We start from the raw sequence: 12,376 nt of genomic DNA on the forward strand, positions 1-12,376 counted from the left end.
AAAGAAAAAAAAAATCTAGTTTGTTTGAAAAGTGACATTTTCTGAAAATACTTGAAATGTTTCTTTGTTCATCCAAGGTCAAAACTTTAAATACATATGACATGTTCCACAAGTGTAAATGTAAAAGGGACGCATAGTACGGGTTCAGTCACCTTGAGTAGGTCCTCCAGTCGCATCACTTCCTGCTCCAGGTCCTGCAGCTCTCGGCAGCGGTGAGTCAGTGACTCCAGCCTCATCAACAGGCTGTGGATGGCCTCCTCCAGGCTGCTCTCAAGGAAAGCCCTGCTCCCCTCTCCTGCCCAGCTCAGGCTTCCTCCACCCTCAGTAGAGCTCCCGCTGGGTGGCAACATTTCAGAGGAAGTCAGCCTCTTCACGAGCTGCCTGGTCAGGCTCCCCGCCTCCTCTGTGTCCAGTTCCACAGGTTTGAGTTCGTCTGCGTGATCCAGGAAAACATCCTCTGGAGCCACTGTAGACAGGTGGCTGTCAGAACACAAGGACGGGGCAGCTGAACCACAGTTGGAGCCAGAATTTCGCTGGGACTCTGTGCGCTCCCACTCTGAGTCCTCTGCAACCTCAGCTTCATCACTGGCGAGGCTGGCACTGGTGACCCTACTTCCTCTACTACCCGTCTCCCCATCCTCTTCATACTCCTCCTCCTCTTCCTCCATTAAATGCTCCTCCGCAATGGAGTCCTCTCTTGTTGGAAGGATTTGTGTAGGTGATGGTTCTGTTTCTGGTGGAGTGACGGTGATCTCCGGGTTGGACTGGCCGGGGGAGTTGGAGCTCGGGGCAGGGCTAGGGCTGGGTGTCGAACCAGAGGTGTCGGAGAAAGTGAAGGAGAGGCGCTTGCATTCAGCCACGCCACAGCCGCCGTTCTCAAAGACATCATCTGGCAAAGTGGACTGAAAGGAGAGACAGGAATGTAAATACGTGGAGGATAAAGACTGAGATATAGCTTGAAATCAGTGCATGTAAGAAAAAAAAAAAGCACAAGGAAAAGCTCTTTCTCAAGTGGAGAAAGATTTAGCATACTCCACTTTTCTCTTTAGATTCTTATGACCTGATCTGTTCAACCAAGATAGAATCACAGTAAGGTAAACCTTAGCAGAAAAACATAAACAACACAGACAGCTTAAAGCATGTCATGCAAATTAACATGCAAAACAGCCACACATTGCATTCAGCAGCCCACAGAAAGGGACTGGACAAGCCAAATTGTGTCCACACCAGCAGAGGAGTACATCCCCATCATGTCAGCGAGGCAGGGGGCACACAAGTCAGATTAGGAGGGTCAAGGGGCCCACAGCACACTCACATAGACCTCCAGACTGGATTTGGGCCTTGGCCGGAGTGAGGCCAGGTCACCGAACGAGCGACTGCGCCTTAGCTTCTCTAGCAGGGTGTCTCGGAGCATGTGTAGGATGGAGAGGCGCTGGCGCTCCATGGGATATGGCCGCCACTTCTTTACACAATGCACGCAGGCAAATAGGACAAGGTGTTGGGTTTTTGAGTGGGGGCAGGTGAGTGGGATACAGGAGGGATGGATAAACGTATAAAGGGGGACAGAGTGTGGGTGAGGGGTTTTAATGTGGAAATGCAGAGTGGAGGGAGGATAGCAGGGAAATGGGTGAGGGTTAGTTAGGGGTAGGGCTAGCATTGCTTACATTAGCATGATGCATCAACAGAAAAATTGCAGAGCCATAATCCAAATTTCCATATAGTACGGGGCAGACAGTACATAGGTTTGTATGTAGGGGTCTCACACTATGCTAAGAACTGAAAATACCCACAAAAACGACTGTCTCCCGCCACGCCAATGAGGCTAAAGGAGGTGTGTTCGTTGGACTCACAAAGAAGGTGTCCTGGAAGGTGGGGGTCTCTGGCGTTCCCTGGCTGTAGACTGACACTCGCCTCTGGAGAGCTGTGGCTTTGCTCACGTTGCCAGACGACAGAGTCAGGTCCTCGACATCGAAGGGGCTGGGGGAATGAAAATTAGGCACTTAATGTGATTACACTATAATTTACCTATGCCTACCCACTGTATAAGAGATGCCATTTATTTGGTGTTTATAGAGCAAGATTTATTTTTCTAGTTACTGTAGTTACTGTAATATGTTCTTCACCAGATGGCGGGAAACTACGTGTCATGTAGACACTGAATTTAGCTACATCACTAATACTAGTGACTGTAGGTATTCTTTAACAGCTAAATGTGCAAGGAGAAAAAATAGTTACAGACTGAATTTCACAACATTGATACCAAGCAGTGATACCATCAGGAGTGTTCAGAGGCTCTTTAAATATATTTGACTGAAACACTTCAAATCCAACATTTCTCCCCTTCATATATTGAAAATAAAATATGCTCACTCCAATGGTTGTTATTGTTATTATTAAGAAAAAACATGATGACGTTCATAAAAAAGCCATTGCTTGTTGTATGTAGGAGTCTACTTACTACCACGTGACCTCCAGGTTGAGTTTAATGGTTCCCAGGTCGTTGACATCCACAGCAACCACCTGAGGCATGGCAGTAAACAGCTCCTTGGTCTCGCAGATCACACTTCCCACCAGCATGTGACTGGCCAGGCCCTTCAGCTCTGTCACCTGATTTGGCCAAAAAAAAACCAAGTATATTAACTGAATGTGCCTGGAAAAACAATCTCTCAGGTTGTTCTGACAAAAAGGCACGAGTCAGGTAATAGCTGATGAATTGTTGTTATGATTTTGTGTATTGCCCTATATCCCCTGTACTATCATCCTTGACGGCAGATAAGGAATCAGAAAGAGATAAATATCAACGGCAAATAAGGTTTGACCTGCCATGAGGTTTGCACTGGCAAGAAGCAGTGAAATTATCCCCTTGGCACCATCAGGAGCCAAATGTCTGAATGACACACATACCAAGGAGGAAGACCAAGCTCTGGTAAATATGGTCAGTCCTTGATATTGTGTGTTAGGGCTGCTGGTAACAATGATTTTCATTCTCAATTAATCTGCCCATTGTTTTCTTGATTAATCAATTAGTCATTTTGTACATAAAATGTCAGAAAGTGAAAAATGCCCATCACAATTGTCCACAATATTCCAAAGCTCAACACTGTTGAATTTATTATCATATATATTATAATTTAAAAAAAGCATCAAATAGTCAAATGTGAGAAGCTGGAACCAATAAATTTTTGACATTTTTGTTGCATGAAAATGACTGAAACGGTTAATCGATTATCAGAACAGTTGCTTGTTAATTTTCTTCTCCACCAACTGATGGGTTAATCGATTGTTTCTGCTCTATTGTGTAAACTAAATAAATAAATAAATAAAAGTTGCACGTGTTGTATGTCTGATTTTCTCCTTGTTCTTCTCTTTACCCAGCACTGCGTTCATTTACTAAAGCACAGTATTTCAGGCACAAAGTTCGGTTGTTCTGGATTTCCAAAGTACCTTGATGTTGATAAGGTCAGTGATGAGAGGCATGAAGACCATATCATCGCCATCCCAACTCTGTCTGGAGTTCACTTCAATCTTCCCCTTCAACTTCCACCTCTGACGACCGTACCGCATGAAGATCTAAAGGAAGAGAAGAGACAGCAGTGGAGAAAAACAAAAAGAAGTAAGCCTGAAGCCAGAGAAAGGGTTAAACTTTGATAACCTCTATAGCAACATACTGGAGGGCAAGATGGATACATCTGCTTCTACCAATTCATTCTGATGAAAACCAGCTCGACATGTACAAACTCCAACTTGTAGTTTTTTACTTGAACTAAAGTATAAATCATCCTTACTCTTAAATGGCTTTGCAAAATTTTACACATGGATTTCAATATGAATGTAAAGTTGTTTTTAACATCCCTGTGTTACTAGTAAAAACTAGACTTGCACTCAGGAGGAGTGCGCACCTCTGACACGGCAAAAAAATGCCCTATCTCGCAATGTTAACGAAAGTGATGAACTCCTGGATCCACCCCTCGAACCAGATCCACACCAAAATTTAACGGGTTCTTCCCTGGCCCATGCCCCATTCCGCCGCCAAATTTAGTGCAATTTGGTTCAGTACCTTTTTCGTAATCCTGTAATCCTGACAAACAAACTAACTAACTAACTAACAAACAAACAAACAAACTAGAATGGCACTCAGAGAGCACAGACCGCAGCCATGGCCAATGTTCAACAACATACACCAGACTTAAGAGAAAAAAATTCTGATTCATGATAAATGATCCAGATCTGCACCAAAATGTAATGGGTCTTTCCCTGGCCCATGTCCTATCCGTCCACCAAATTCGGTACAAATCGGGTCAGTACATTTTGCATAATCCAGCTGACAAACAAAAGAACAAATAAAAAAAAACCAAACAAACAGACAGAAAGACTGACAGACAAACAAACACGGGTGAAAATATAACGTCCTTGGTGGAGGTAAAAAGAAAAAAACAAACAAAGAACTTGCCTCATACTGGTCTCCAGGACAGAGCCTTGCAAAGCCTGCCAATCCTGTCAGGGAGAGGAAATTAATTAGAAAAAAAACAAAAAAACAAACATTTGGACATGATAGGGGGGGAAAAAAACGGGTACGGTTAGTCATTCTGAGCCAAGCAACCTCTTTTGTTTTTAGGTGACTTTAGTATTTAGCTGGGCGATTTACAAGAACTGACCGTGTAAGGGTTAAATGTCCCACTACAGTACACGTGCCTTTTAATGGACATATTTCTTGTTGTCTGGATCAAAGCTGTGACCTGTCTGTTACAGAATAATGATGATCTTGAAAACAGAGTGAGGACATTCTCCATTGGTGGGATGTGTGGTGAATATATTATGATAATTAGTTGTCAGCTCATCACCAAAACATTCTCGTGAACATTAGTGAATTAATGCTTCCTATTTCAGACATAAATATCAGCTTGTGAACTGATGAGCTTGTCAGTTGCAAGACTTTTTCTTTGAAGAATTCTTATCTCACCTTTCATTTTGATATGAAACTCCCCGAGCAAGTTCTCCAGTTCGCTCTCGAACGTGCTCATGTTCTGGAGAAGAGAGAAAGATAAGGCGGATCACATAAACAGCCCTTTGTCTCACAAGACAAGAACAACAACAGTAATCAAGTTATCTCGAGAGACTTTGACAAAGCCAGTCGACACTAAACTACAGAGGAGGCAGGACAGCTGCTCTAAGCCATCAGGACAGGTGTGTGTGTGTGTGTGTTATTGGGACTTAAAGGTCATTTTGCAAGTAAATGACTTCCCATATTAGTGTTTACAAATCAGTGTATATTTAAGTTTATTGTGGGTTTTGTCAGCTGTGACCCAATGTTTAATTTCTACTGTTAGATTCCCATGTATTACACTGTATATAAATGTATCTGTTCAAATCTGATATATAAAAATCATAAAATCATGAACTTATAGCACCATGGCTGTTTTATTCCAATTATATGTCAGGTGCTCCATGTTTTCAGAATAATATCCATCTCTAACTAAAGCCAATGTCTTTATTACACCATTAATAAGAGACCATATAAGTAAACTAAGCAGGTAAAAATGTGAAGATCTTCGACAGTATTCCCCACACACTGTACGCCAGTACCTCAGTGTATTCCTTGTACCGTCTGTTGACCTCTGCGATGCTCTCCTTGGTGCCTTTAGTGGAGGGAGAGGAGGAGAAGGCCTGTTTCATCCGGCTGGCACCTTCCCTCAGACGGCTCTGGATGCAGAACGCCTCGTACAGCTCATCCACCTGGATGCGTGAGCGCGCACACACACACACACACACACAAACACACACAGACACGTGAGGGGGAGAAACTTCTGCACTTATGAAATGAAGCAAGTCTTTGAAGTTTGAAACCCTCCAATAAATTACATCAAAACATCCCTGGGCAGGAAGCAAACTCCCTTAAAACTTCCAACTGCCATCTAAATTATTCTGGATGTGTTCACATCTCACTGGGATTCAGTCAAGGATGCCCAGCACAGCTTTAGGCTTGTGTCGTATTCAGCAACTCAGCGCTGATGCTACTCTCATCAACGGTCCTCAACAAGAGCAAAGACAGGCATTGTTGAGAATGAAACTGATGAAATGTATGACGAGATATTCTAAAATAACAGGCTCCAGTTGGACTGAGAAGAAGTTTTCGCAATGTTCAGATTGCAAAAAAGAGAAGAAAAAAAATGAAAGAGGCTACAAATGAAGGAGCAAGAAAGGAGGTGGTAGAATGAGTAACAGAGTAAAAATGACAAGTATAGGCAGAGAGAGAGAGTCCTGAACTGAACTGACGGTCAGCAGATACAGCTGCTATGTATCCGTGTAACTGTAGCCTCCAGTGGCAGATGCATGTGCCGTCCCGGTCTGCGACCCCAGTGGGACATTCCCACTGCGGGGGGAAACAACAACAGACGGCGTTCAGAGCTCATTGGGAGACGTCTGCCCTACTTCAGTTTGCAGCACCAGTCCAATCTAACCCAAAACCACACGGAGAAGGAACGACACCATCAACATGCTGTAGGGATAGTTCTGTTGAGCCCATTGGTAGGAAAACGAGTTGTCTGACAAGCCAAAGGTGGTGGAGCTTGTGGCATCTACTTTTCCAACAGTGACTCTGTGCTGACCTGGTTTTTCTATGTTATTTAATGGTTTTACTTTTTTTTATGTTTTATTCTGTTCTTCTCTTATTTTTTGTCTTGTCGTCTCAATTTTTTAGCATATTTAATCGTTTCCCTCTGTTATTGTACTGTAAAAAAAACTTTGTTTAGAAAAGTACTATATTAAGCACTAAAAGCACTATATATAAATAAAGTTATTATTATAACTCCATGTTCAAAGAGCATCAAACTTTTAAGGTATCAATATCTGACACTCCTTTTTGTTAGTGTCTTTGCTATGTCTTTCCACCTGGTAAATCACACTGTAACAGTTTTAAAAAGTTCTATAATTACTTTCTGTGTACCTCTGTATAGTAAGTGTCGAAATCAATACAAATTTAGACCCAAAATAGGCAGAGTTCATCATCAAACAAAACTTTCTCCCAAATCAAAGTAAGTGTTCATCAACTCTCCTCGACAGACGGAAACGAGAGGAGACCTGAGGATACTTTAATATTGCTGAGTCACTGAGTCAAACCGCAATCTATCAGCAGTCCAGATTTTCATTGTCCTGTCTGTCTAATTTTCTGGCTCTCTGAATGCACATTTGGTCGGAGTGGTAGCCGGGCAAAGCAAAACACCTCCGGTGAGCCTCATCAAAGGGAAGTATTGCAGCCTGCCTGACGAGAGCGCTGAAATATTGATGCCTCGCGCTCTTTATGGCGCTCATTAGGGAGATGCGGAAGAAAATGGGCCATTCTGGCTCCTGCCGTGCTAACAGCTTTTCTGAGTGTTTGTTTGTGTATCTTTGTGTCTGAACCAAACACTGCCAGCATGTTTTTCAGAGTAGACTGTGGCTGTGTATGTGGACATGTTTACATGCATATGCAGAGCATGTTTTTACTGTAGTGGCCGAGCAGATGAGGGTTTTATGGAAAACAGTGAAAGTGGTTTGAAGTGGGATATTTGTTCAGGAGGGTGGGTAATGTAGCTTGATGACGCTACAATAACTTATCTTGGCTCACATACACACAAAAAGGCACCCGGCCTCATCTCGCCAACTCAACCTCAAACCAACCAGCCCCCTTCAGCACCCACAACCCCGAGTGGGTCCCCGCCCTGTCTGTCTGTCTGTCCGTGGTATGTGGTGTATGTGGCGTGGCTGCAGCAGCTGAGCTGAGCCAGCTCGAAAACACTCTCCGACCGCAACTGTTATTCTCAGCTCTCTGATCGGTATGGAACCGGTTCAGAACTAACACTCGACAGCTTTAAAACACATTTGTTTACTACAAACAAAGGAAAACATGAGCAGTGGTGGTTGGTGATGAAGCTGAGATGAATTCAAAAGAAACACATTCGTCATAGTGAACTTTTGCACGGATTAAGTCGAGAAATACAATGTCATTGTGCTCACATAAAGGAGTAGACGCCTACAATGAGTTGTTCATTTGGAGAAAACTGAGTGCCTCAGTTACAAAACCGGGCCTTCACCGACTGGGGTTGATGAATAGCCATCATTCTTCTCAGGCAATCAATCAATAATCATATCATTATCAGCTAATTAGCTTAATTTTTGTCCCCAATTTCAATAGCCTCTTGCTGCCTTCAAGGAAATGCCCTTTTGAAGGTCAGCCAAGCTCCACTCCAGAGGATGGTTATCAGCATATTGCTGCGCCTCGGGCACATTTCACCCCAGAAACAGAGGGAACATTAGAGGCAAAACACAAACAAAGAAAAGACAGAAACCTTAACACAGACAGATGGATAAAATGTATAAAGTAAATAAATACACACACACACACACACACACACACACACACACCTTCAAAGCAGAGCCAGGCAAAAGAAGAAAGCAGCAGTACATTTTCTGGGCTGAGGGTACAGCTAATAGACTCCTCTGGAGACACACACACACACACACACACACACACACACACACACACACACACACACACACACACACACACACACACACACACACACACACACACACACACAGGCATACAGTACATACTATATCTGTCGTAAACCCCTTATTCAGATTTTCTTGACTGTGCATGTAATTCTTTGTCTTGTTGCCTTCCTAAGTTTTTGAATCTGTGAAGAACTTATTCAGATTGTTCTAACGGGCCACATGATAATATCGACACAAAAAACAGAGGTGAAATGATTAGTATTAGATTAATTAAAAAAATGGCAGCAATTTAAATAAAAATGCAAAAAAATTCACTGGCTGAAGATTCTCATATGCCATTCTTTGCTGGTTTTCTTAGTCTTCCATGATAATAAACTGAATATTTTGGGGTTTTAGACTTTGAAGACACCACCTTGGGCTCTTGGAACTTGTAATGGACAAGTTACAAGTTCAAATTTTAACTATGTCCTGACATTTTACAGATCTAATTATCAATCAAGCAAATAATTGGTACTCGCAGCACTACAAAAAAAACTCCATCACTAAGACAAAGCATGGGTCTATGTATAACTTTCTATCCATAACCTTCAACAAAAATCACTGATTCTTTTCGGTCACCAATGTGCTCATTTAAAGGGCTATTTCAATACAAACTCAAACCTGGTTACACACACACCCTCTAAAAAAACAAAACAAAACAAAAAAAAAAAGAGAAACCATCTGAAGCTTCTTAATTAACTTCCACCAGATGTGAACAGATATTAAATGTAAATGTATTCTGAATTAAGTCCTATTTTGGACTCAGAGTCCCTGTATTAATTACCGCACAGCGGGATGAAAAAACTTTAGGCTTAGAGACCCAGTGAGGGATTATGGCAGAATCTGTATTGGCGAATCAATTATGCCCAGGGATGAGGATAATACAGTGTTCCCATTTATAAAAGGGTGAAATATATATATTTTAGCTAAAATTTTTGTATTTTTTGAGTGCATCCTAAGATAAACCTTGTAAAAATACTAACTAATACTTACTAATACTTACAGTGCAGCTGGAGGTAAGTGTGGTGTTTTTTTTGTTTTGTTCTCTTTTATCAAAAATGAATGGCAGTTTTAAAGGATTGTCTCTGTATCTACTGTATATCTGGTTTTAAACTGTGGGATTTTGAATATGAGCGGAGAATCTTTAGGATATGGTAGGAATCCTCTTAAGATATGGCCATTATCCTGAATCGTAGGATAGTGGTGCACGCACACCACACAAACACAAACACACACACCACACAAACACACACACACAGCCAGGGGGCGAGTGATTATAAGCAGATTAAAACAGGCGGGCCACATCAAACAGCATCAAACACACAACACACACAGCCCCTCTGTGGGGATCTGTGGGCATGTGTGTGTGTGTTGGTGGCAAGATTTGCATTCAAGGGAAGAGGGGAAAGCAAAAAAGCCCTGCAATAAAAATTAAAAAAAAAAAATTTTGAATCACATGCGAAGTATTCACTCATTTTTGTATTGCATTTGGCACATTGTTAAGTAACACACACACAAAATTTCTCTCTATTGGGCGAAGAGGGGCGTCTGGCAGACGCTCTTCTCAGCTTCAATTTCTCGTCACTCGTCTCTTTAATGATGCCCTGCTGATACTAGATGCAAACACACACCCACACATACACACACACACACACACACACACACACACACACACCGCAGACCCTATCCCATGCATTGTGCCACCTGCTTCCTTCATGTGTGCCAATTACGGCACGGACATCTGCAGGCAGCCAGCAGCATGAACAGGAACAAAAGAGCGGGCTGATTTGAGTCCCAAACACACACACACACACTCTCTAACAACTAGCTGATGGATGATTGTTAAGTCGTCCCTCACAGCAGCTGTCCAGCACAAAGGGACATGCCTGAGCCTGTGCACAAACATTGACAAACACGTACACGCTTACTGCAACTCACCACTGCTGAAACACTGAACATCCTCTGACAGCTGTTGATTGATTGACTGTGAGGATTGGTTTTTACTGTCCTGCTCTGAGATGAGGTGAAGTGCGGTTGCTGCCCTCACAACCAAATTAATCATGTGCATATGTGTAAGACGATGACATATACTTAGTGTAATGACAAAATACTTGACTGATCACGCAACGTTCATTTACACACATTCATTCTCACATCAGGTACTCTAGGTGTCCTGCACACAGGGGTCCATTGTTACCCGTTTCCTGTATATTGCTCTACTAAGGCAGCAAGTGTTTATCTCTGAAGTTCTCATCACTCCGGCTGCAAAAATATAAAAAGGTGATGATGGCTCCTTCTCCATTACAAAGGGCTGATCAGCACACAAATGTACTTCCTGTTTTACCCTGATCTGCAACTTCCAGACATGGCTGGGCCTGAATTAGCATGCTGAAAGCCTCATAGTGCTAACCCAACCCAACCGATACTGGGTTTTTGAGGCCGATACTTGTGGATCCCTTTGGTTTGTTTTTATTCTAACTGTGAGCAAACACAAATTGGACGGGAGATTTCACAGCTGAAAAATCAACCAGTCAGTGCTCTCTGGTGAATAAACTATGTAATGCTGACACTGTTTCTAGACTACCTCAAACCTAGACATTCCTTGTTAGTTATTGGCCGACATATACAACAACATTATATATCTGCAAATTGGCTCAGCTGGCCAGCATATCAGTCTAGCTTGACAAAAAATACTACTTACAAACACAAGTGGCTTTTGTAACTGGAAGATATACTGTAGACTTTATTACTTATCTGTCTCAAAGTAACCGATAGACCAGACAAATCTGTAGAAATTGATAACTGAATAAATTCATACAGTATTAAAACTCTGTCAAACATGAATTATCCATCTACTGTAAGTACCACAGAATCAGTTCACAACTAAAACCACTTTTTATATAAGGATGAGGCCACCTCTTTGTCTCTGCGTGTGTGTGTGTGTGTGCGTGTGTGCTTGCCAATTAATTTCCTGACCTCGATGCTTTTTTGTGGTGGACTGATTATCTTAGCTGGACACTTGATGTCACTCGATAGCGATCTGCTAATGCTGATGTTCGGAAAATGGAACTGTGCGCACATGTATCATAACGGCAGTAGCTGTTTACAGGGGCAGACAGGAGGCATCAAGGGCTGCTAGTGTACTTGTGTACTTGGCTTGGGTATTAGTTTTGTTCGTGAATTCAGCATGCATTTCCACTGCCCTATTTAACTTTGTACTTAAAAGTACAATTCAACTAAAATGTATAAAGGAGAAATTACAAACTAGTCATTATTAAAGCAGTTTGTTCTATTTCTAAAAAAAACAAAAACAAAAAGAAAACAGATACTGATAGTGGAACAAAACTTTTCAGACATCATACTTTTGTTGGAAAAAGTCAGGACATGTACTACATTATAGGGCTGCTTCTCGCAGTAAAATTATAGTCAAACATAAACTTTTTTTGCACAGAAGCTCCAGAGGTAAAACTAGAACTGATAGACCCAAATAATGACAAGGAAAATGTGAAGTCAATTCTCAATCCGAAGGGTAGAGAATTTTTAAAACTATTTTATCCCTAGTCAATAACCTGCATAAAGTCAGAAAAGACTAGGGTTTCATAAAGGAGCACTGGTATATATTTAGAATGAAAGAACACAGCGAGCGCTAGATTTAACTTCCGTAGTTGTGCCTTGACTTTTGAGGCTTTTTACCCGTCTGGCAAGATAAATCACTCACTCCTTCACTATTTCAAATATTTACAAGTGCATTCAAATCTATTTTTGTACAGAGCTGGAAAGAACAGAGGAGCTGCTCAGAATAATGTCAGATGTTAAAGAGAAAGGATTTGAGTGTGTGTGTCTG

General features: G+C 41.9%; 1 protein-coding gene across 5 annotated transcripts in view; it reads right to left on the reverse strand.

The window, feature by feature from the left end:
* The window catches only part of ripor2 (RHO family interacting cell polarization regulator 2), a 61,784-nt gene that overhangs the window by 7,289 nt on the left and 42,119 nt on the right, over nucleotides 1-12,376 (reverse strand). For all 5 annotated transcript variants that reach the window (XM_040122002.1, XM_040122004.1, XM_040122003.1 and 2 more), the window contains exons 7-13: nucleotides 5,584-5,733; nucleotides 4,961-5,024; nucleotides 4,451-4,494; nucleotides 3,445-3,570; nucleotides 2,459-2,607; nucleotides 1,851-1,977; nucleotides 153-902 (exon numbers count right to left, since the gene is read on the reverse strand). In XM_040122002.1, the coding sequence (XP_039977936.1) occupies nucleotides 153-902; nucleotides 1,851-1,977; nucleotides 2,459-2,607; nucleotides 3,445-3,570; nucleotides 4,451-4,494; nucleotides 4,961-5,024; nucleotides 5,584-5,733 (1,410 nt within the window). The remainder of the gene's footprint in view (nucleotides 1-152; nucleotides 903-1,850; nucleotides 1,978-2,458; nucleotides 2,608-3,444; nucleotides 3,571-4,450; nucleotides 4,495-4,960; nucleotides 5,025-5,583; nucleotides 5,734-12,376) is intronic.

Source organism: Xiphias gladius, chromosome 24 (genome assembly GCF_016859285.1).
Source record: "Xiphias gladius isolate SHS-SW01 ecotype Sanya breed wild chromosome 24, ASM1685928v1, whole genome shotgun sequence".
NCBI classification, from domain to species: domain Eukaryota; kingdom Metazoa; phylum Chordata; class Actinopteri; order Istiophoriformes; family Xiphiidae; genus Xiphias; species Xiphias gladius.